At 34.9% G+C, this 24,360-nt stretch overlaps 3 protein-coding genes across 3 annotated transcripts in view; 1 reads left to right on the top strand and 2 right to left on the bottom strand.

The window, feature by feature from the left end:
* LOC138335527 (uncharacterized) overlaps window positions 1–24,360 on the top strand; it is a 54,043-nt gene that overhangs the window by 4,881 nt on the left and 24,802 nt on the right. The window lies entirely within an intron of this gene.
* On the bottom strand, window positions 11,917–13,928 carry LOC138334235 (phenylethanolamine N-methyltransferase-like). The gene is made up of 3 exons (XM_069282849.1): window positions 13,664–13,928; window positions 12,654–12,855; window positions 11,917–12,340 (listed from the first exon to the last, which is right to left on the bottom strand). Exons 1-3 carry the CDS (start codon window positions 13,827–13,829, stop codon window positions 11,917–11,919), a joined length of 792 nt encoding a protein of 263 aa, XP_069138950.1. The 5' UTR covers window positions 13,830–13,928.
* Window positions 18,845–22,017, bottom strand: LOC138334234 (phenylethanolamine N-methyltransferase-like). The gene is made up of 3 exons (XM_069282848.1): window positions 21,697–22,017; window positions 20,683–20,884; window positions 18,845–20,370 (listed from the first exon to the last, which is right to left on the bottom strand). The coding sequence occupies exons 1-3, from the start codon at window positions 21,860–21,862 to the stop codon at window positions 19,947–19,949; spliced, it is 792 nt and encodes a 263-aa protein (XP_069138949.1). The 5' UTR covers window positions 21,863–22,017; the 3' UTR covers window positions 18,845–19,946.

The following is a 24,360-nucleotide window of genomic DNA, read 5'->3' on the forward strand; positions in this document are numbered from 1 at the left end:
TAGGGTTCATCACATCAAAATTGCTGTTTCAACTGTATGTTAATATAAACTGGTAATGTCTCTATTTTTGTCATACCTATGCATTCAGCGCCCGCGTAGATAGTTATCGGCGAGAGAGCATGCGTGTCGCGTGATATCGACTTCCTGTAAAAAACGGATGACAGATTTTATCTGACACTGTAACGTAGATTTATGACTATCTATGTCACTGTGAATATATAGGCCGCAGTTTTAAATAACTGCTATTTTAACATGATTTGAGTTTCCCTTCTTATTCTAAATGTTACGACAGAAAACACAAACATGTAGAATCATTAGAGCAATACGTTTTTATACGGAAAAAGCAAAACATTGCAAATCTGAATTCTACTATAATGGTTTATTTTGATAATGAATTATAGATCACATTAATAAATGCTATTTTATTTTATGTGAAAAGACCCATATCTACCTGATGCAAACAACAGCGGGATGGCTGTATCGGCAACGGAGATGGATATGAAGGTATACAGTTTACACTTTGATGTTTACGAGGGTGAAGCAAACAGTTGATATACAGATGATTCGATCATTCGATTTGTTGATAAAGATTTGAAAGTCATTTGAAGTTGCTGTGACGCTTTTATCAAACATTTTTTCTTGTCAAAACGTATGTTTTAGAATATGCAGCAAACATAACTGATTTGCACAGGATGCAATCGTTCCATCTGGTGATAAAAGATTTAAAAGTCACTTGAAGGTTATTGTAACTCTTTCACATAATACATGTTTCACATAAAAAATGCTAAAAAAAAGTAAAATAAAGAATATCTCACATACTTGTCACGTATTAAACGGATTCATCATCTTTAATGTAGGGTTAAAAATCAGAGCGTTACCTGTGAATATGTCCTTAACATACAGATGTTTTAGGTGACGTTCTCATATGTACTGTATAGTTAAAAAATGTTTAGCCTAACTTGTTCCTATGCGTGTAATTATTTTCTGAAAAAAAGTTTCATCTAACTATCCCCTTTAACAAATTTCGTAGATGAAAGTAAACTACGTTATTTCCCGATACAATATGTCAATGAATTGAATGTTGGAAATAACTCAATTTAAAATGGCTTTTATGTCTGTACGTTGCTCGTGTGTCAAATTGTCCTGTTCGTGTGAACCACAGTCATATAATGTCAATTCAGGATAAAGAATTTGACCCGATTCACATGGAGGTTTGTAGGCCAATTTGACCTGCAATTCACATAAACTTGACATCATTTTTTTTTCATCTGCAATTGTCCTCATTTTAAAATCACTTGAGGTCAATTCAAGTCATCTAATTTCTGAGTAATAATCAATCAGAAATAAGACTAAATTTATTTAAAACTGAATGGTAATTATTAAGAATATTCTGGCAGACCCACTTTGTCAAGAAACTTGAACATAAATTGACGACATTCTGCCTACATGTGCCATCAAAAAGCGAGTTGATTACCCTAAATAGCTTTTGTGACATACCATAAGATAAACCTCTAACAGCGCCTATTAAATGTTCATGTCAAGTGAAGATCTTTTCAAAACACCGGTCATAAGTGTTTTTTGGGGTAGTCACCCTTTCAATAATTGAATTAGCTGTATTTCGCGTAAATTACACGAAAGCGATGTTCACAAACAGTGAATCTCAATAGCTTATACTATAATACTCGAGCAGGAAGTCTTCTCAAACACTGCTGATATAGGTTGACATGAAAAAAACCTGTGGTAAATCAATTTCAGGGTTGGAATTTTTTTTTTTTTTTTTTTTATTATCATTATTATTAATTTTTATTTTTTCCAATTTCATTGATACATAATATCTCATTCACATGGAATTTTTATTGAGAACTTTACCCTTTTGAGAGATTCTTGAAGATTAAACAAACGTAAATCATGACCGTGCATATTTTTACGCTTTTTAAACTCGTAAAACACTCTTAAAAATAAGCAAGCATGTATCATATATATTTTCGTTGATTTTTTTTCACTTATTTCGGTAATAAATTTTTAAAAGAAGGTAACAAAAATATATGTTTGCAACACGTTCAGGAATGTTTGTCAAGTAGTCTAAAGATAAAATCAAAGAGCTTTTTGATTTATTAGTTATTCCATAACAGCGTAAAGCTGAATGATTGTTCTGTCTGTCAAAGGTTGAAATGTACCATAATTGGCCATGGGCAAACATTCTTTAGTTATCTATTGAAAACCATAAGTTATCACTGTTAAAATGGTTGACCACCACTTGAGTTCTTGGTTTGACTGTGTGTACTAATTTTACTGCAGTATAGACGTAAATATCATGACTTTTGACAGTTCTGCCAACATTCATTTTAAACTCTTATATAACTTAATATTTAATACCGACATGCATTCTTAGTGTTGTATTTAGCAAAATGTTAGACATTTTTGATAGTGAATAACATATTAAAAGCTCTTCTTGATTCGTGAGTATGAAATTTACGACAAATATGACTTTAGATAAGATAGGTGTTGTTTGTCAGAGTTGTAATTGTGACTCAACGTTGTGACAATTTTGACATCAAAGCACAAAATGGTCAAAATTAAATCGGCTACCATATTATTTTGCTTTCTTATGAATTAAGATATTAATATAAGTTGGGTTAAAGCAAAGCATATGTTTCACATCTATGTACAATCATCGACTAGACATAATCTACGAAGACAAATATGACATTTGCAACATGTTGAAGCCATGGTCTACCTTGACCTTCCGCCATATTTAGAATGACCTTGGGACATATGGCTTTGACATCTGTCCCATATAAGGCGTGAGAATGGATTATTAAGCAATATGATTATTCCCATTCATAAAACCTTTAAGTCTAGTACTGGATATACAATGTATCTGACGGTGTTTGCGCAAGAGAAATATGTTGAAATGGAAGGAATTCAAAAACGCATATGTGTCATTTTTTAATAACAACATTTTCGTTTGGTGTTGATTATAACTACACATAGTGACAAACACGCGTATACTTGATAAGCTATCGGGCTATTTCTGATGGTTATTCTTTATACGAAAAAATTGTCCATGTAAAAAATGAAAATAGAAAATATTTCCCTCGATAGCTATTTTGCATGACTGGTGGTTCGTCATGGAGAAATAAATAATTTGTTTAACGTTCTGAGAGGTATTTCCACAAGAATTTTAAACCAATATTTGTTTTAAAAACATTGTCTTTTCAAAATACTTTCCATATGGTCAGTTGTTTGAACGGACAAAACCACCGTTAGATTAAAACGCATCGTTTTGGATTTAGATCACTTTAAATGATATTGACACAGTATTCCAGAAATATGTTTTAAGCTACTTAAAATAAGCAAACACTGCAATATGTTGAATTTCTTCGTCCCCTATTTACATTTGAAACCTCATATTCAACAAATATTGTATACACGCTGAAATTGCTATTAGAGATTGGAGTGAATTATGCGTTTCAGTGCTTGATTTCCCTTGTAAATCGTAAATGAAAAAGCATAATACCGTAACACATATATTAAATTAATGCAGTCGTTTCTGTGAACAGAGATATCATAGAATCTACCTGTTGCTCGTTAGCAGAAAAACATCCCGACATTTTCCACGCCAAAAATTACAGAAGGAGTGAAAATAACCGCCCACCCACCAACCCCCTCACTCCCATCACATGCTCGCATGCACTTTATGATAATTTTATTACCACACGTCTTTGGGTGTTCCCTCCTATCTGACTATATATCTCGTACTGTGGATCTGGTCACGTGTAGGAATGTACCAGGAAACATCTCCCGGAGCTTCGTACGCATCCATTGTTCTTTAACAGCGTCACGGGAAATTGGCCGTGGTCTGACCTCAATGTGTTTACCATTCTCTCTGCAATGGATGCACACTGCGCTGAGCATTGTTTAGGAGGCATATTGATAACATGGCGGTAGTGTATCATCAAGATCAGGACGGTTTTGTTACAGTAACCCCAGGGTGCCATCTGTACTCCGGATTTGGTCTCACCTGTTAACATAAAAATGAACATAAACAGTTTGGGTATCACTCGGTACGTTTCTGAGTTAATCCATATACTGTAAACAAACTTTTTTCGCGGCTACTACCTTTTGCGATGTCTACTTTAAAACAAGATTGCGAAGATTAACTTTCGCGAATTTGAAAATTAAATGTAAATATATATACATGTATCAATATTTATTCATATAATGACCCGTATATCGTATATTCATTCGGAAAGATAAATATTCACGAATTTATGGTGATCGAGAAATTCATGAAAGTAAATCGCACGCAAAAGAAAGTTGTTTCACAGTATGAGACAACCATTCTACGTACTTTGAGTGTTTTAGTGACATTTATAAATGTTATATTTACGGCAGTAGATGTTGTGCCTAGTGACATTATGGTCCGGTTAATCACCGAGAAAGGTAAACGGAAAATCGGGTAAAGGAGGGGTATCACTTTTGCCGTTTTACGGATATGCTGCTGACCCTAAGGTATCTTCATGCAAAATATTTTGCTTTTCACTGATCATGAGTGTCCGTAAAACTGATATCCCTCCTATAAAAGATTTTATTTTAAAATGTAAACGAAATGATGATTTTTAATTTTTAGACCTATTAAGACAGTAGATATCATATTTCTTCCTTGTAAGGCGTAATATAAGTAGAGTATTCAAGTTGCATCCTCCGAAAGTTGCGTAATTGGATAAAAAACACTAAACAAACAAAGCAACCAAAAAACCAACAAACTCCTCCTTTACACCCCAAAATTTCCTTAGAGTACGCATCTCCTTCAGTTTTATTCCCTTTAATTAGGTTATTTTTATTGGCGGCGAGACATACGTAGTTTTTGGGACAGTTCATATTCAATCCATATCAGTAATCGTCGGTAGGACATTACTGTGAATGTGCATACATCTTATCATGTGAATTTTTTCTCGATAAGTCCGGTTTCAAATTTTTCGCGAGTTGACAATTTCACGCTGTGTATGTCAACATTTGCACTATGGAATATGCTCCCACGTGGAGTCATGGGTATATATACGGGATGAAAGCGAAATAACTCAACTTTTAAAGTACAAGTTTTAGCTGTTTTCCGCTTTTAACATGGAGAAGGAACAATGGAGAGAATCACTTTGCTCTCCACGCGCATGAATTTCATCTTAATATGGTTGATTATTTGGTGTGATTAACGACGTATTAATAGCGAAGGGCATGAAATTAGGACGGCCTAACGTGTATGCGATGTGATGCGTGTGTTAAGTGCGTGCGTGTTCTTGGAGACTGAAGTATGTTGATATTGTGGCCCTTTGTAATAGTAGAACTATTGCCCATTTTATAGTGCAATCTCACTGAAGCATGCCACCAGGGAGACAGAACAAGCACACTCCACCTAATCACATTATACTAACAACAGGCCAACCAGTCGTCCCACTCCCTGTATGCTGAGCGCAAGCAGGAGTAGAGACTACCACTTTTATAGACTATGGTGTTTTCTCGGCAAGGGGACAGAACCCAGAGCCTACCTTATAAGATCTTATTAGAGGCGCTTTCATTGTTAAGAAGAAGAAAGTCAGTTAGGAAGAAGAGAAAATATAGGATCAGAAATTTAGTCGCCTTTTCCGATCATACAATGATAGGTTAATTCCTATCGCCCTACCTGTAGGACAGTTTATCAGGAAACGGCTTTATCTGTTACTAGGTCAAAAGGTAGTTCCAATTTGTTTATGTGACAACTTGCTGGAATTTTCTTTCAAATGTTACTAAACGGATCAACTGACTCCTTCGGTAACCATGGTAACCAATGATTTATATGCTAATAAGATACTTACATGACAAATAACATCTCTTACCTGACATTATCCTACAAGCCTCAGAATACGACACCTTTTCAGGAGTTAATGATCCAATTATAACCTAATAATTCAGCCGCCACGGGTCACATGATGTACCATTAAACCTAAGAGACCATGTTGATTTGCTTCTATAAATCTAACTTCAAAGATGAAGAGCTCTACTCGGCGGAATATATTATAGAATAATGCGCGTTAAGGTGAATGAACTTGGATAGTAAAAAAGCAATACACACATTTAAACCGTCTGCTGTAATATCTGTCCATAAGTGACTTTTTTGTCCGAATTGTCGTATCCACGGTCAATGTATTAGAAGATTTGTATAAATATATTTCCAAACAATTGTCATCCAGAAAGAGAGGTTTACCAAAAACATCAAAGTAATCGTCTCTTTGTTGCAAAGTATGGGTTACTTTGTTTATTTCAGCCACATGGAAACACTAATCAGTTATGAGTGAATTTCATATTGGATTTTTCATCAGATAATTCATATAGGTGTCTGATGAAGTGCAATGTAACCGAAAAAAGTAAAAATATAATTATATCATTACTTTATGTTCGTTTAGTGTCACATATATATTCTTTTCCAATCGAGATTATCTAACAAACAAAAAACAATTTCTTATGAGATATTTTCCTTTATTCGTTAAGCTTTTCGTTAAAATAACACATTAGTTTAATCAATATTTTACTGAAGTAAACTTTTACATGCATACACATTCAAATACATTTGAAGCTAGGATTCGAAATCAAGCTTATAGCTTATATTAATCTCCTCACCTAAAAACCTTGGTTTGGCCACGAGGGACACGACTTTCAACATTTACTGAAATGTCTGACGTTTCCTTTAAAATGATACAGGATAACGTTACAGGCCTTCGGATATACTGTACTGTATTTGTGAAAATTTAAGTCTCTTTGTAGTAAGGAAAATGTAGTAATTTAGTATGGAAACCGAGTATTTATATGATGGATAATAGGCGTCCCTTAGACCATCAACAGGTAACGATTACTTAGCTTAAATGATGGAATGTCTTTTTTATTGGTAATCTTATACGTTTGTAGTAATTATGATAAATACTGTTTCACTTTTTTAATGCTGGTTCTCCACCAGAGGCGATATTATAAACAGTCACGTGTATGTAAAAACTCACACAGTGACATTGCTAACGCGTTGTCATTGTTAGTATTAAGCTTTTTTTATTTTATGACCTGAATTTCCAATGGCCGTAGAGATTTTAAATGATAGTTATCTTAAAGAGATGTTTTTTCTTGCTACCTCCGATTATAATCGGTGTTTTCTTCAGATAAATTTTTGTATGATATTCGAAATAACAAACAAACTTGATTTATTTTATACCGATTGCGAATCAAGTTATATTATAACTTAAACAAATTACTTTCGATGGCCAGGATGTAAGCGCGCGGGGGATCTGAAAGTGGGCGGAAACCGGAGTGCCCTGAGAAAACCCACGTGATCGAGGAGGTGATCCCTGACCATTTCAAATAAATTTGTATGAGTTTTCTCGGAAGTTTTAGTGTATGTTTTTATCCCTAATAAAGTTTTGTTAGAAAGTTTTTATGTCTTTGATACAGTTTTGTGGGGATCATGTCTCAGATAAAGTATCGTATTGTGGTTTAACTCTGATAACATTCTGTGTTTTATTGCCCCAGAATCCTATAATTAAAATCCTATATGAACTTTTCTTTAATAATTATATGAAAAGTATTTTTTATCACAGATATCCCTCATCAGGGTAATAAGCCAGTGCAAACATGTAGTTCACATTTTGTTGCACAAGCGCCTGGATAAAAAAAACCTTATCGTGACATCACAATAATACTTGCTGTAACACTACGCTTAGTACATAAGTGTGTAATCTAAACATAGAGGTTACAAAGGCGAACCTGAATGCAAAAAAATCGTAATATTTTAAACAAATAACTTTTCTCATAAACTATGTGACATTACAGAAAAAAAGACTCGTTTATATAAAAATTTGGTGTGAAGGATAGTCACTAAATTCGATCAGAGCAAGGTATCAGGTTTTACCTTGTTTAGTAATACCTCGGTTGATGCAACTCCCAATCTCTTTCATATCCTCATATTAAAGAGTCTTATAACATTTTGGTTGTCTCTGGTTATAATTATATATATACACGTAGGGTGGTATAATTTTAATCAATTTGCTTGTTTTTTCTGAGATGAAATCCTATGAATTTTTTTATCTCGTATATGTACGTGTAGGTTGGTATAATGTTTTGATAACATTTTGCATGCTTTGTATCCGAGATATATTTCTATGTATATTTTTGTCTTGTCTCTATAAACTTTTGTGTTTCTATTGTTACGGGAAAAGTTCTCTTCAAGTGTCCTTTTCGTGTCACAACAATGTTTCGTATGTTTTAAATATCATATTTCAGTATTTTTTAAATCAAATTTTGCATGTTTTTATCCGAGATAAAACCCTACATATTTTTTATCTCGCCTCAGGTAAACCTTTGTGTTGTCGTTGTCACTGGAAAAAGTCGTTATCTATACAGGTACAGTCATACATTATTAGCGATCCCCGTCATCTTTTGTGTCAGGTATTCCCTTAACCTGTATATCTACATATGTACCCTGTCCTACATAGCTCCTTATCTGTCGGTAATTTAGGAGTGTTACGAGATACTATCTCCGTTGACGTACAATAGTGTCCTTTGAGGTATAGACCAAATTGTTACCACATACCATATAACACCTATGTATCGCATCACCATATTCAGGTAGCCACTTTATTTATAAATACCTGCAGTTATTTCTTATTAAGTTTACCGACTAGACATTGCTGAATGGTGAACTGTTGAAAGTTCCTCTAAACGGAAATGTGTCTACTTTAATGGCATTAACGAAATAAAAAAGAGCGGTAATGTTCGCTATAACTCGGGTATTCACATTAAAAAAAATTGCTTCGCGGACTATCGAGTATTACTTTGTGTATTTTTTTCTTTAATTGTATGTGTTTGCATATTATTAAATGGTAACGTTATTGTAACGCGGGTATTCACATAAAAAATAAATATGAATTGCTTCGCCGACTACCAAGTACATTTTGTGTGAAATTTATCTAAATGGGTGCTTAAGATTACCTGTCGAGAACGGAATGTAGATAATGGTATGTAAGTACATCTATTTGAGCTATTGTCGAATATGATAAGAACTCCTTAAAATGTTGTTTAATAGTTATATAGTTGTAATCTTTGAAAATGATCAACATCGACATAACTATAAGGTATTGCTATAATGACGTTTTGTCAATAAATCAGAACCTCTTTTAAACAATATTGTCCATGGCATTGACCACAGGGCATTAGCATTTCATATCAAAATGCAAATGTACACATCTTCAAATTTTCTAGCTGAGGAGAATGATTTATATATGTTTGCCGTCAAAAGAACACAGATAATAACAAAAATGGTATAAGTATAACTCATTCTAACATTCACTGAATAAATTTGATTGGTCTATCAAACCACGTGATCGAAACAAAATGTTGTGTCTCTCTCCTAAAACGGCATATTTCACCTCTCTTTTCGGAAACCTGGCGAGGTACCTAAAAAGCTCGAGGCGACGTAATGACATTTTGTAGGTAGATGTGATATGCTCCAAATGGCGGGGCTTGGTCCCTTCTGCACAGCCGCCGATTATGAAATGCGTTCAATATTGGAACAAAAAGAAGCTGTAAAATGCTTTGAAGATTAAACATATGAAAATTATTCTGCTTTTGTCCTTGAGTGGATACGCAACGGTGAATTGGTCATTATGTACATCTATGTGTGCACCATTTGATAATTGCTACAGTAAAGCCACGCGGATTTGTTCATCTCTAACATGCAAATCACGTCAAATGTCAGATAACCTCGCGACCTACTTTCAAGTCCTATATGTATTTTGAAAAAAAGGTTCTTTTTTTTATTTGTTTATCGTCCTTTTAACAGCCAAGGTCATTTAAGGACGTGCCAGGTTTCTGGGTGGAGGAAAGCCGAAATTCTCGAGAAAAACCACCGACCAGCGGTCAGTACCTGGCAACTGCCCCACATGAGATTCGAACTCGCAACCCAGAGGTGGAGAGCATGTGATAATATGCCGTGGCATCTTAACCACTCGGTCACTGAAAAGCAATAAATAAATAACACACATAATACTATAGTGAACTATTGTCTTTATTTAACAATGCTTGATCATTATTTCTTAATTGATTCATGCATATCTTTCTGATAGCTTCTATGAATAGTTTACAAACCAATATTTTGTTAAACCAGATGTATATATTCTTTGTTATTTGGAGAGACCTACTATAGGCTCTGACTATTTTTTATCCTTTTTGAAAAATGATTTAATGAAATATGAAAATGTCTTTGTGATAGATAAGATGTAAGATAAGATTTCTGGTACAAAGCAACAACGAGAATTGCTAGTTTTCCACGACTCTTTGTAGCTTAGAATCCGCGGCTACCATGGTCTCCATACTTACTTGATTTTCAGACATTCCCACGGTTTTATTATCCGCCCTTGTTAGCCATGATGCTGAGGCGTCGCCATTATCGTAAAAGTAATCTTAGATATGAAACATGTTACTTTTGTTGTTTTTGGGTTCCAACCAATCGAAATAATAATAGGACTAATTCACGTACCAGGTGATGCCTGATAACGTTTGTGCGGGACTATTGTTTTATTGGTGAAGAAATGACGTCAAAAGATGATATCCCGCGCTCACGCCATTTAAGTGGAAAATTATAAAAGCGTTACGTTCCATCACCACTGGAGATACAAGTCCCGCACAAACGTAAAAGTGCATCACGTTGTACGTGAATAAGTCCCATTATCCAAGGAAATGATGGACATTTATCATCAACAATTCACTTTTCGATTGTTTTGAACAATCTTTATTGTTGGCACCAATAATTTGTTAAAAAGAATAAACAGACTTTTCTGAAATCAACAAACTGTTTTCAACGACAATTCAGCAAACATTTCGTGTGCATATATTCGCAGACTTAAAGAAAGCGAAATAAGAAATGCAAATATTCACCCACAAATAATTGTACATCTACAGTATGTAGTTACCTTGTAAAGTGTCAATAACATATTATCCTAAGATTTTTTTTAAAGTCAAAAGAAACGTACAAAGATTACTTTCTTTTTGCTTTGAATTATTCAGGTACTGTAAACCAACTTATTTTCGTGGAGAATTAATTTCGCGATTTCATGTCCAGCAACATATCTATAGCGATTCTCTATTGTAATCGTAGATTGATCTTTTTGCGGCGTTTCATTTTTGCGTATTCTAATTGTGAAATTCGCGAAAATAAATCGCACGCAAAATGAAGTTGGTTACAGTATTTTTTGGGAAATATTTATGAGATTCTGATGTTCCATCGTCTACAGATTTTATAATAAGGCGTCAAAAAAATGTCTGTTTAGGGTTACATAGGCAAAAAAATAGGGGCGTTAAGTCGGGAGGATTTTTTTTCAGTGTCTTTTACTCTAAAATAATGGCCGGAACTGGAGTCTGAGATTGAAATCCCGACTTTTAATTTTTTTTCGTAGAAAAATTAGGGGGGTAAAAATTTAGGGTCAGTCGGGTAAGCCTAAACATTTTATTCTTTTAGCCTAAGTACCCTAAAACAGTTCTTAAGACTATTCATTAAGTTCGTTTATTATATAAAGACTCTATAAATCCGTGTTATCAAGGCTATACAAAGTTATACAATCAAAAGCAGATATATATCATTCTAGGATTACAACTGAGGTATATAATTAATGCATTACGGTCTTACAATAAATCGAGAACTTGAAAAAGCCAAAACTTTGACTTAGGTGAAATATCATTTACTGTCAAGAGATTACTTATTTTGTCATTTGGGTGGGGCAGTATGAGTCTGGGTTGTCTCTCTAACTCTTAGATACATAAAGATATACATTTAGCCTGGACATGTTAACATTCAAGAAAGAAGATTTCATCTTACAATCTTTCAAAAATGTTTATGATTTTATCCTATTTTTTTATCGCGTGCATAACAAAGTAACCATGGTAGTCCGAGAAGTTACCACCTTCTGATGACGCACCGTGTTTTAGTGATATGACGTCAAACCCACAGCTAACGTAGGTAGATTCAATATCCTCCTTTGTCAGATTCAAACTTGCAAATTTTTTGTCTCCCACCCGGTACCAGCTCTCGCCTAATGTGCCATTCAGAATAAAATGGCCCCCTTTCTTCAGCAATGGCGTCACATTTCCAGCATGGCGGCGATAAAGTTCCAATGTGCGGGACGCTGCTTCCAAACAGAGGCTTGATGTAATAATATCAAATTCCGTAACGTCACATCCTGTTCCAAGAGGTTTCGTCAGCGTAACATCGATTGGTAAAACAGCACGTACTTTTCCCTTCATCGTTTTCTGTCTTTCCGTCACAGTTTCCCTGGTAGATAAAGCCAAGTAAGCAATGTACAAGTGTATATGTATTTTGCAACGTTGGAAAGAAAGTTTTTAACGGATGTCTTTCTTTATACATGTTAGCATTTATAATATAGATTATAGCGATTTTTATTGCTATTAATGCAATGATTGTCTTTTAGAAGAATCCAGAATTCTTTGGAGAATAAGGTTAATCAATACTATACACTTGTATTATAAGTTGACCGATCCATGTACTGTTTTCGTTTTTAACAGTAACGGACATCTTTTTAGTTTGCATACGAAAATAATTTCAGATTCGATGAGAAAAAAATTACCCGGAGTTCTCCATTCTCAAAATGTATTCCGTGATATTTTCCAGCATTGTTTTGTCACTTTTCCACCAATCAGTAAGCGCTTTCCTATTTTGTGCGGTGTAGTCCGAGAGATATATGTCATCAACATGGCGACAGGCGCTCATAATGGTGTGTACACAGGGACCTGTACCGATGTCTAGTAGCCGTTTGCCCTTCACTTTACCTGGAGGAATCGGACACACATTTTATTAATTATGACGCCAATGTCCTTCTTATGAATTCTAAATAAGTTCATCACCTAAATTGCTAAATTGCTGCTGAATTTTATTTGGCCAATTAGCATTGACAGTGCGATGGTTTTGCTCTGGTACTTCGTTATGCCACATTGTGTGTGTAACATTATGAATACTATTTCTTGGACAGCATTCCTTACTATTTGATGAAAAGTTTGGACTCATTTAATCTATAAAGAATATTTGAAACGTTTTAATGTGTACTTTTCAGTTTTAAAGGATAAATTAATCTTAAAGACGAACATTAGATAGTTAATTTGCTTTCATATTTCCATATTTACGCTTCTCGAAATTTGTATTTTACAATTGCCAACTTAAAAAAAAATCAAACCGTCGAAGCTACTAAAAAAATCCAGAACAAAGTAGTACACAACTAATGATATTGCCATGCGTTAAGTAATGCAAATCTACTAATTGTCAAATGCTTTCTACTGGTACATAAACTTTGGGAAAAACACCGTTATGATAGTTTGAATAGCATAAACATGATTAAGTGACATTTATAGCAAGTTACAAAACGACGCAATGTATCCATTTCTTAAATAATTCAGCTTTAGCAAAGTAAATGGTTACTGGGCAACTTATTTACGAAAATAAATATATTCTTCTCTCTTGAAGAGAGAAAAACAAAACATTTACAACATGAAGAAAAAGTTCGAGAAAAATAAAACATTTAGAACATGGAGAAAAATTAATAATTGTAGTATCATGCAAAATCATTGAAATAAATTGACATACCACTTTGGAATATGGCATGATAATTATCCAGATCAAACTTGACGACCTTTCCTAAGGCTCCTTCTACACAGACGGACCCATAGTAAGTATCGCGGTACCATTCGCAGTCAAAGTGGTCAGCGTAGTCAGTTGTTATGTCCGACATGTTGCTTGAGTAGATTAACATTCACAATGGGATACGAAGAATGCAAGTTGTTATATTTTATGTATACCTGCATTGCGATGCACGTTTTTCTCTCAATGACGACCTTTGACCACTGACAAACTGACACAATTTGAATACTTGTCTGACATCATACATGTTTTAAAGCATACAATATCAAGGTAACATTAAGTTAAAAAAAGTAGGTCATTCAAGTTTGAATAGTGGACTTATGTAACACAGTGCATTCATATCATACCGTGCAGCTTGCATGTTTTGAAGCATTCAATATCAAGTTACCATTAAAAAAGTTACAAAAAGAAGTAGGTCAGGTCAATTTTTACATAGTTAAAATTTTGCTCAGTCTGTAAAACCGTAGTTTTTCACACCAGAGAATCGGTTCGATTCCTGGTCGGGAAAATGTGTTTTTCTGTTTTTTCTTCATTGGCGCCCAACTAAATAACCATGTAAGGTGGGACAAAGAGCCTCGGATTAAATTTAAGAGTTTGTTTGTTTGCTTGAAACCTTGAGGTATTTATATGATGGATAATAGGCGTCCATTGGACCATCAACAGGTAACGATTACTTAGCTTAAATGATGGAATGTCTTTTTTATTGGTAATCTTATACGTTTGTAGTAATTATGATAAATACTGTTTCACTTTTTTAATGCTGGTTCTCCACCAGAGGCGAAAAACTCACACAGTGACATTGCTAACGCGTTGTCATTGTTAGTATTAAGCTTTTTTTTTTATATTTTATGACCTGAATTTCCAATGGCCGTAGAGATTTTAAATGATAGTTATCTTAAAGAGATGTTTTTTCTTGCTACCTCCGATTATAATCGGTGTTTTCTTCAGATAAATTTTTGTATGATATTCGAAATAACAATTTGGTTTGGTTCTTTAATTAACGTCCTATTAACAGCTATGGTCATGTAAGGACGGTCTCCCATGTATGCGGTGTGTTGCGTGTATGTTGTGCGAGGTGCGTGTTATGGGAGACTGCGGTATATTCATGTTGTGTCTTCTTGTATAGTGGAACTATTGCCCTTTTTATAGTGCTATATCACTGAAGCATGCCGCCGAAGACACCAAGCAACACACCCCACCCGGTCACATTATACTGACAACGGGCGAACCAGTCGTCCCACTCCCCGTTTGCTGAGCGCTAAGCAGGAGCAGAAACTACCACTTTTATAGACTTTGGTGTGTCTCGGCCAGGGGACAGAACCCAGAGCCTTCCTCACAGGGGCGAACGCTCAACTCAAGGCCAAAAGTGAGGCGGTACCAAGAGAGGCATTAGGAAAGATGAAGTCGGTTAGGAAGAAGAGAAAAGATAAGATCCTAAATTTAGTCGCCTTTTACGATCATGCAATAGGGGCAGCAGGTACAATTCTAACGCCCTACCTGCAGGGCCCAAACAAACTTGATTTATTTTATACCGATTGCGAATCAAGTTATATTATAACTTAAACAAATTACTTTCGATGGCCAGGATGTAAGCGCGCGGGGGATCTGAAAGTGGGCGGAAACCGGAGTGCCCTGAGAAAACCCATGTGATCGAGGAGGTGATCCCTGACCTTTTCAAATAAATTTGTATTAGTTTTCTCGGAAGTTTTAGTGTATGCTTTTATCCCTAATAAAGTTTTGTATGTTTTTATTCTTTAGAAAGTTTTTTTTTGTCTTTCATACAGTTTTGTAGGGATAATGTCTCAGATAAAGTATCGTATTGTGGTTTAACTCTGATAACATTCTGTGTTTTTATTGCCCCAGAATCCTATAATTAAAATCCTATATGAACTTTTCTTTAATAATTATATGAAAAGTATTTTTTATCACAGATATCCCTCATCAGGGTAATAAGCCAGTGCAAACATGTAGTTCACATTTTGTTGCACAAGCGCCTGGATAAAAAAAACCTTATCGTGACATCACAATAATACTTGCTGTAACACTACGCTTAGTACATAAGTGTGTAATCTAAACATAGAGGTTATAAAGGCGAACCTGAATGCAAAAAAATCGTAATATTTTAAGCAAATAACTTTTCTCATAAACTATGTGACATTACAGAAAAAAAGACTCGTTTATATAAAAATTTGGTGTGAAGGATAGTCACTAAATTCGATCAGAGCAAGGTATCAGGTTTTACCTTGTTTAGTAATACCTCGGTTGGTGCAACTCCCAATCTCTTTCATACCCTCATATTAAAGAGTCTGATAACATTTTGGTTGTCTCTGGTTATAATAATTATATATATACACGTAGGGTGGTATAATTTTAATCAATTTGCATGGTTTTTTTCTGAGATGAAATCCTATGAATTTTTTTTTATCATGTATATGTACGTGTAGGTTGGTATAATGTTTTGATAACATTTTGCATGCTTTGTATCCGAGATATATTTCTATGTATATTTTTGTCGTGTCTCTATAAACTTTTGTGTTTCTATTGTTACGAGAAAAGTTCTCTTCAAGTGTCCTTTTCGTGTCACAACAATGTTTCGTATGTTTCAAATATCATATTTCAGTATTTTTTAAATCAAATTCTGCATGTTTTTATCCGAGATAAAACCCTACATATTTTTTATCTCGCCTCAGGTAAACTTTTGTGTTGTCTTTGTTACTGGAAATAGTCGTTATCTATTCAGGTACAGTCATACATTATTAGCGATCCCCGTCATCTTTTGTGTCAGGTATTCCCTTAACCTATATATCTTCATATGTACCCCTGTCCTACATAGCTCATTATCCGTCGGTAATTTAGGAGTGTTACGAGATACTATCTCCGTTGACGTACAATAGTGTCCTTTGAGGTATAGACCAAATTGTTACCACATACCATATAACACCTATGTATTCAGGTAGCCACTTTATTTATAAATACCTGCAGTTATTTCTTATTAAGTTAACTGGCTAGACGTTGATGAATGGTGAACTGTTGAAAGTTCCTCTAAACGGAAATGTGTCTACTTTAATGGCATTAACGAAATAAAAAAGAGCGGTAATGTTCGCTATAACTCGGGTATTCACATTTAAAAAAAAATTGCTTCGCGGACTATCGAGTATACTTTGTGTATTTTTTTTTCTTTAAATGGCTGTGTGCATAGGATTAAACGTCATTGTAACACGGGTATTCACATAAAAATAAATATGAATTGCTTCGCCGACTGCCAAGTACATTTTCTGTGAAATTTATCTAAATGGGTGCTTAAGATTACCTGTCTAGAACGGAATGTATATAATGGTATGTAAGTACATTTATATGAGCTATCGTCGAATATGATAAGAACTCCTTAAAATGTTGTTTAATAGTTATATAGTTGTAATCTTTGAAAATGATCAACATCGACATAACTAATAGGTATTGCTATAATGACGTTTTGTCAATAAATCAGAACATCTTTTAAACAATATTGTTCATGGCATTGATCACAGGACATAAGCATTTCATTTTGAAATGCAAATGTACTCATCTTCAAATTTTCTAGCTGAGGAGAATGATATATATATATTTGCCGTTAAAAGAACACAGATAATAACAAAAATGGTATAAGTATAACTCATTCTAACATTCACTGAATAAATTTGATTGGTATATCAAACCACGTGATCGAAACAAAATGTTGTGTCTCTCTCCTAAAACGGCATATTTCACCTCTCTTTTCGGAAACCTGGCGAGGTACCTAAAAAGCTCGAGGCGACGTAATGACATTTTGTAGGTAGATGTGATATGCTCCAAATGGCGGGGCTTGGTCCCCTTTTGCACAGCCGCCGATTATGAAATGCGTTCAATATTGGAACAAAAAGAAGCTGTAAAATGCTTTGAAGATTAAACATATGAAAATTATTCTGCTTTTGTCCTTGAGTGGATACGCAACGGTGAATTGGTCATTATGTACATCTATGTGTGCACCATTTGATAATTGCTACAGTAAAGCCACGCGGATTTGTTCATCTCTAACATGCAAATCACGTCAAATGTCAGATAACCTCGCGACCTACTTTCAAGTCCTATATGTATTTTGAAAAAAAGGTTCGTTTTTTTATTTGTTTATCGCCCTTTTAACAGCCAAGGTCATTTAAGGACGTGCCAGGTTTCTGGGTGGAGGAAAGCCGAAATTCTCGAGAAAAACCACCGACCAGCGGTCAGTACCTGGCAACTGCCCCACATGAGATTCGAACTCGCAACCCAGAGGTGGAGAGCATGTGATAATATGCCGTGGCATCTTAACCACTCGGTCACTGAAAAGCAATAAATAAATAACACACATAATACTATAGGAAAAATCTTAACTATTGTCTTTATTTAACAATGCTTGATCAATATTTCTTAATTGATTCATGCATATCTTTCTGATAGCTTCTATGAATAGTTTACAAACCAATATTTTGTTAAACCAGATGTATATATTCTTTGTTATTTGGAGAGACCTACTATAGGCTCTGACTATTTTTTATCCTTTTTGAAAAATGATTTAATGAAATATGAAAATGTCTTTGTGATAGATAAGATGTAAGATAAGATTTCTGGTACAAAGCAACAACGAGGATTGCTAGTTTTCCACGACTCTTTGTAGCTTAGAATCCGCGGCTACCATGGTCTCCATACTTACTTGATTTTCAGACATTCCCACGGTTTTATTATCCGCCCTTGTTAGCCATGATGCTGAGGCGTCGCCATTATCGTAAAAGTAATCTTAGATATGAAACATATTACTTTTGTTGTTTTTGGATTCCAACCAATCGAATAATAATAATAGGACTAATTCACGTACCAGGTGATGCCTGATAACGTTTGTGCGGGACTATTGTTTTATTGGTGAAGAAATGACGTCAAAAGATGATATCCCGCGCTCACCATTTAAGTGGAAAATTACAAAGCGTTACGTTCCATCACCACTGGAGATACAAGTCCCGCACAAACGTAAAAGTGCATCACGTTGTACGTGAATAAGTCCCATTATCCAAGGAAATGATGGACATTTATCATCAACAATTCACTTTTCGATTGTTTTGAACAATCTTTATTGTTGGCACCAATAATTTGTTAAAAAAATAAACAGACTTTTCTGAAATCAACAAACTGTTTTCAACGACAATTCAGCAAATAGTTCGTGTGCATATATTCGCAGACTTAAAGAAAGCGAAATAAGAAATGCAAATATTCACCCACAAATAATTGTACATCTACAGTATGTAGTTACCTTGTAAAGTGTCAATAACATATTATCCTAAGATTTTTTTCAAAGTCAAAAGAAACGTACAAAGATTACTTTCTTTTTGCTTTGAATTATTCAGGTACTGTAAACCAACTTATTTTCGTGGAGAATTAATTTCGCGATTTCATGTCCAGCAACATATCTATAGCGATTCTCTATTGTAATCGTAGATTGATCTTTTTGCGGCGTTTCATTTTTGCGTATTCTAATTGTGAAATTCGCGAAAATAAATCGCACGCAAAATAAAGTTGGTTACAGTATTTTTTGGGAAATGTTTATGAGATTCTGATGTTCCATCGTTTACAGATTTTATAATAAGGCGTCAAAAAAAATGTCTGTTTAGGGTTACATAGGCAAAAAAATAGGGGCGTTAAGTCGGGAGGATTTTTTTTCAGTGTCTTTTACTCTAAAATAATGGCCGGAACTGGAGTCTGAGATTGAAATCCCGACTTTTAATTTTTTTTCGTAGAAAAATTAGGGGGGTAAAAATTTAGGGTCAGTCGGGTAAGCCTAAACATTTTATTCTTTTAGCCTAAGTACCCTAAAACAGTTCTTAAGACTATTCATTAAGTTCGTTTATTATATAAAGACCCTATAAATCCGTGTTATCAAGGCTATACAAAGTTATACAATCAAAAGCAGATATATATCATTCTAGGATTACAACTGAGGTATATAATTAATGCATTACGGTCTTACAATAAATCGAGAACTTGAAAAAGCCAAAACTTTGACTTAGGTGAAACATCATTTACTGTCAAGAGATAAACTTATTTTGTCATTTGGGTGGGGCGGTATGAGTCTGGGTTGTCTCTCTAACTCTTAGATACATAAAGATATACATTTAGCCTGGACATGTTAACATTCAAGAAAGAAGATTTCATCTTACAATCTTTCAAAAATGTTTATGATTTTATCCTATTTTTTTATCGCGTGCATAACAAAGTAACCATGGTAGTCCGAGAAGTTACCACCTTCTGATGACGCACCGTGTTTTAGTGATATGACGTCAAACCCACAGCTAACGTAGGTAGATTCAATATCCTCCTTTGTCAGATTCAAACTTGCAAATTTTTTGTCTCCCACCCGGTACCAGCTCTCGCCTAATGTGCCATTCAGAATAAAATGGCCCCCTTTCTTCAGCAATGGCGTCACATTTCCAGCATGGCGGCGATAAAGTTCCAATGTGCGGGACGCTGCTTCCAAACACAGGCTTGATGTAATAATATCAAATTCCGTAACGTCACATCCGGTTCCAAGAGGTTTCGTCTGCGTAACATCGATTGGTAAAACAGCACGTACTTTTCCCTTCATCGTTTTCTGTCTTTCCGCCACAGTTTCCCTGGTAGTTAAAGCCAAGTAAGCAATGTACAAGTGTATATATATTTTGCAACGTTGGAAAAAAGTTTTTAACGGATGTCGTTCTTTATACATGTTAGCATTTATAATAAAGATTATAGCGATTTTTATTGCTATTAATACAATGATTGTCTTTTAGAAGAATCCACAATTCTTTGGAGAATAAGGTTAATCAATACTATACACTTGTATTATAAGTTGACCGATCCATGTACTGGTTTCGTTTTTAACAGTAACGGACATCTTTTTAGTTTGCATTCGAAAATAATTTCAGATTCGATGAGAAAAAAATTACCCGGAGTTCTCCATTCTCAAAATGTATTCCGTGATATTTTCCAGCATTGTTTTGTCACTTTTCCACCAATCAGTAAGCGCTTTCCTATTTTGTGCGGTGTAGTCCGAGAGATATATGTCATCAACATGGCGACAGGCGCTCATAATGGTGTGTACACAGGGACCTGTACCGATGTCTAGTAGCCGTTTGCCCTTCACTTTACCTGGAGGAATCGGACACACATTTTATTAATTATGACGCCAATGTCCTTCTTATGAATTCTAAATAAGTTCATCACCTAAATTGCTAAATTGCTGCTGAATTTTATTTGGCCAATTAGCATTGACAGTGCGATGGTTTTGCTCTGGTACTTCGTTATGCCACATTGTGTGTGTAACATTATGAATAATATTTCTTGGACAGCATTCCTTACTATTTGATGAAAAGTTTGGACTCATTTAATCTATAAAGAATATTTGAAACGTTTTAATGTGTACTTTTCAGTTTTAAAGGATAAATTAATCTTAAAGACGAACATTAGATAGTTAATTTGCTTTCATATTTCCATATTTACGCTTCTCGAAATTTGTATTTTACAATTGCCAACTTAAAAAAAATAAATCAAACCGTCGAAGCTACTAAAAAAATCCAGAACAAAGTAGTACACAACTAATGATATTGCCATGCGTTAAGTAATGCAAATCTACTAATTGTCAAATGCTTTCTACTGGTACATAAACTTTGGAAAAAAACACCGTTATGATAGTTTGAATAGCATAAACATGATTAAGTGACATTTATAGCAAGTTACAAAACGACGCAATGTATCCATTTCTTAAATAATTCAGCTTTAGCAAAGTAAATGGTTACTGGGCAACTTATTTACGAAAATAAATATATTCTTCTCTCTTGAAGAGAGAAAAACAAAACATTTACAACATGAAGAAAAAGTTCGAGAAAAATAAAACATTTAGAACATGGAGAAAAATTAATAATTGTAGTATCATGCAAAATCATTGAAATAAATTGACATACCACTTTGGAATATGGCATGATAATTATCCAGATCAAACTTGACGACCTTTCCTAAGGCTCCTTCTACACAGACGGACCCATAGTAAGTATCGCGGTACCATTCGCAGTCAAAGTGGTCAGCGTAGTCAGTTATTATTTCCGACATGTTGCTTGAGTAGGCTAACATACACAGTAGGATACGAAGAATGCAAGTTGTTATATTTTATGTATACCTGCATTGCGATGCACGTTTTTCTCTCAATGACGACCTTTGACCACTGACAAACTGACACAATTTGAATACTTGTCTGACATCATACATGTTTTAAAACATACAATATCAAGGTAACATTAAGTTAAAAAAAAGAAGTAGGTCATTCAAGTTTGAATAGTGGAATTACGTAACACAGTGCATTCATATCATACCGTGCAGCTTGCATGTTTTGAAGAATTCAATATCAAGTTACAAAAAGAAGTAGGTCAGGTCAACTTTTACTTAGTTAAAATTTTGCTCAGTCTGTAAAACCGTAGTTTTTCACACCAGAGAATCGGTTCGATTCCTGGTCGGGACACTCATGTGTGTTTCCCGCTGTTTTTTCTACATTGGCGCCCAACTAAATAACCCATTTAAGGTGGACAAAGAGCCTCGGATTAACATTTAGGAGTTTGTTTGTTTGCTTGTTTGATAAATGAACGTCCTATTAACTGACAGGGTCATGTAAGGACGGTCTCCAATGTATTCGGTGTGTAGTGTGTATGAATTGTGTGGTGTGTATTTTGGAAGACTGCGGTTTTTCGGTCTTGTGTCTTATTGTTCAGTGTAACTTTTAGCAATTTTTAATAATGCTATATCACTGAAGCATGCCACCGAAGACATCAGGCAACACACCCCACCCGGTCACACTATACTGACAACAGGCGAACCAGTCGTCCCACTCCTTGTGTGCTGACCACTAAGCAGGAGCAGAAACTACCACATTCATAGACTTTGGTGTGCCTCGTCCAGAGGACAGAACCTAGCGTCTATCTGAGAGATGCGAGCGTTCAACTGAAAGCCAAAAATGAGGTGGTGTCAAGAGAGACGCAAAAGAAAGCTGATTAAAAAGAAGAGAAAAGAATAATATCCCGAATTTAGTCGCATTTTACGATCATGCAATAGGGACAGCAGGTACAATTATAACACCCTATCTACAGGGCCTAGGAAATGGGGAGTTTTAACACAGGGTCAGCGGGTCAGTCCTAGTATGTCCACGCCTACCCCACCCAGCAGCAGCGTGGGTCAGTGGTTTTGAACACATGTGTTACATATGGTCTCTGTCACTCAGATGACAGAGCATGCCTCTTTGGCTCAGTCTTTCCACACCGAAGACCCGAGTTGTATTCCTGATCTGGGTACTCGGAAAACTGGGATAGTAATGTAAAGATCGTAAGTGATCGGAACCCCTGGAGTTTCGAGGATGCTGAAAGGGACACGTGAACTGTTTCTTTTCTGCGCTAATATTTGTGTAGTATACATTGTATGGCCTTGTAAATTACGTAACAATTTCCAGTGTTTTGGATATGATGACCATGCATATTTGTTGCCATGTACCAGTTTACTGACACACACATCAGAGATCAAAGGTAATACCAACTAGTCCTCGTGTGTGATATATGACACTAACTCTAAGTTTCTCAAAGGTTTTTAGGGGATTCCTCCTTCTTTCTAACAAGCCGGATGAAATAATGAATTATTCATCAACTGATATCGTCATTAGGTCAAAATTTTGAAAAAAATATTACAAAAACATAATGGGGCATTAAGCTTTTTTTTCAATTATACCTAGTATGAAATATAGGATCTTACATATGTAAGTAAAACTTTAAATTTTGTGTCTGAAATAAAATAGTAGGAATTCTAATTTATTAAGAATCATTCTCACTGCTTGTTTTCATTTATTTTTTTTATCTGTTCTTTAGCACAGTTTCCCTAGACAACAGACTCATAGTTAAAAATTTCTGAGACATAAGCATGATATTGAATCCAACAGTTTAGCTTCTTTTGACAAATAAGTACTGGATTTTCAGAGGAGGACTAAATATTATCTAGTAGACAATTTAGAATTAAGTTTCTTAACTTGCTCATCTTAACTAAGGGTGTGATCGATGTGTATCCCTAACACTTTTTGTGTATTGACTGAATTTAATATGGAACTGTCTAATTTGAACTCTAAACCTTCTTCATTAGGCCATCTTGGATTTCAGTTATTAAAAATGGCCAAAATGACACATTCGCATATACGCGCATAGATAGCGAACCAGACAACAACCAGACGCAAATATGATATTCAGCATGTTTTAATATGATTAAACCATGCTGAACATATTAAAACATGCTGAATACGATTAAATCATAATAATGACGTTACGTCTCCTCAATTTTGTAAAATGATGGGAAAACAATGAAATTTTCAGCTTTTTTTTTTTTAAATCGATAAATGTCACAATTTCCATCACAAGTAAAAAAAATGATGGACAAAACACCTTGTAACATTTATCATTGTTTTCTTGTCATTTGACCCCCATAGGACCTTAGTTGTCAATGGCAACAAGCATAAAATGAAACTAGACACCATATCGGTCCTAAAAAACCATGTTTCGAAAAACTGCCAGAGGGGTACATGGGAACCTATTTCTCCTCCCCCA

This window comes from Argopecten irradians, chromosome 11, assembly GCF_041381155.1.
Source record: "Argopecten irradians isolate NY chromosome 11, Ai_NY, whole genome shotgun sequence".
NCBI lineage: Eukaryota > Metazoa > Mollusca > Bivalvia > Pectinida > Pectinidae > Argopecten > Argopecten irradians.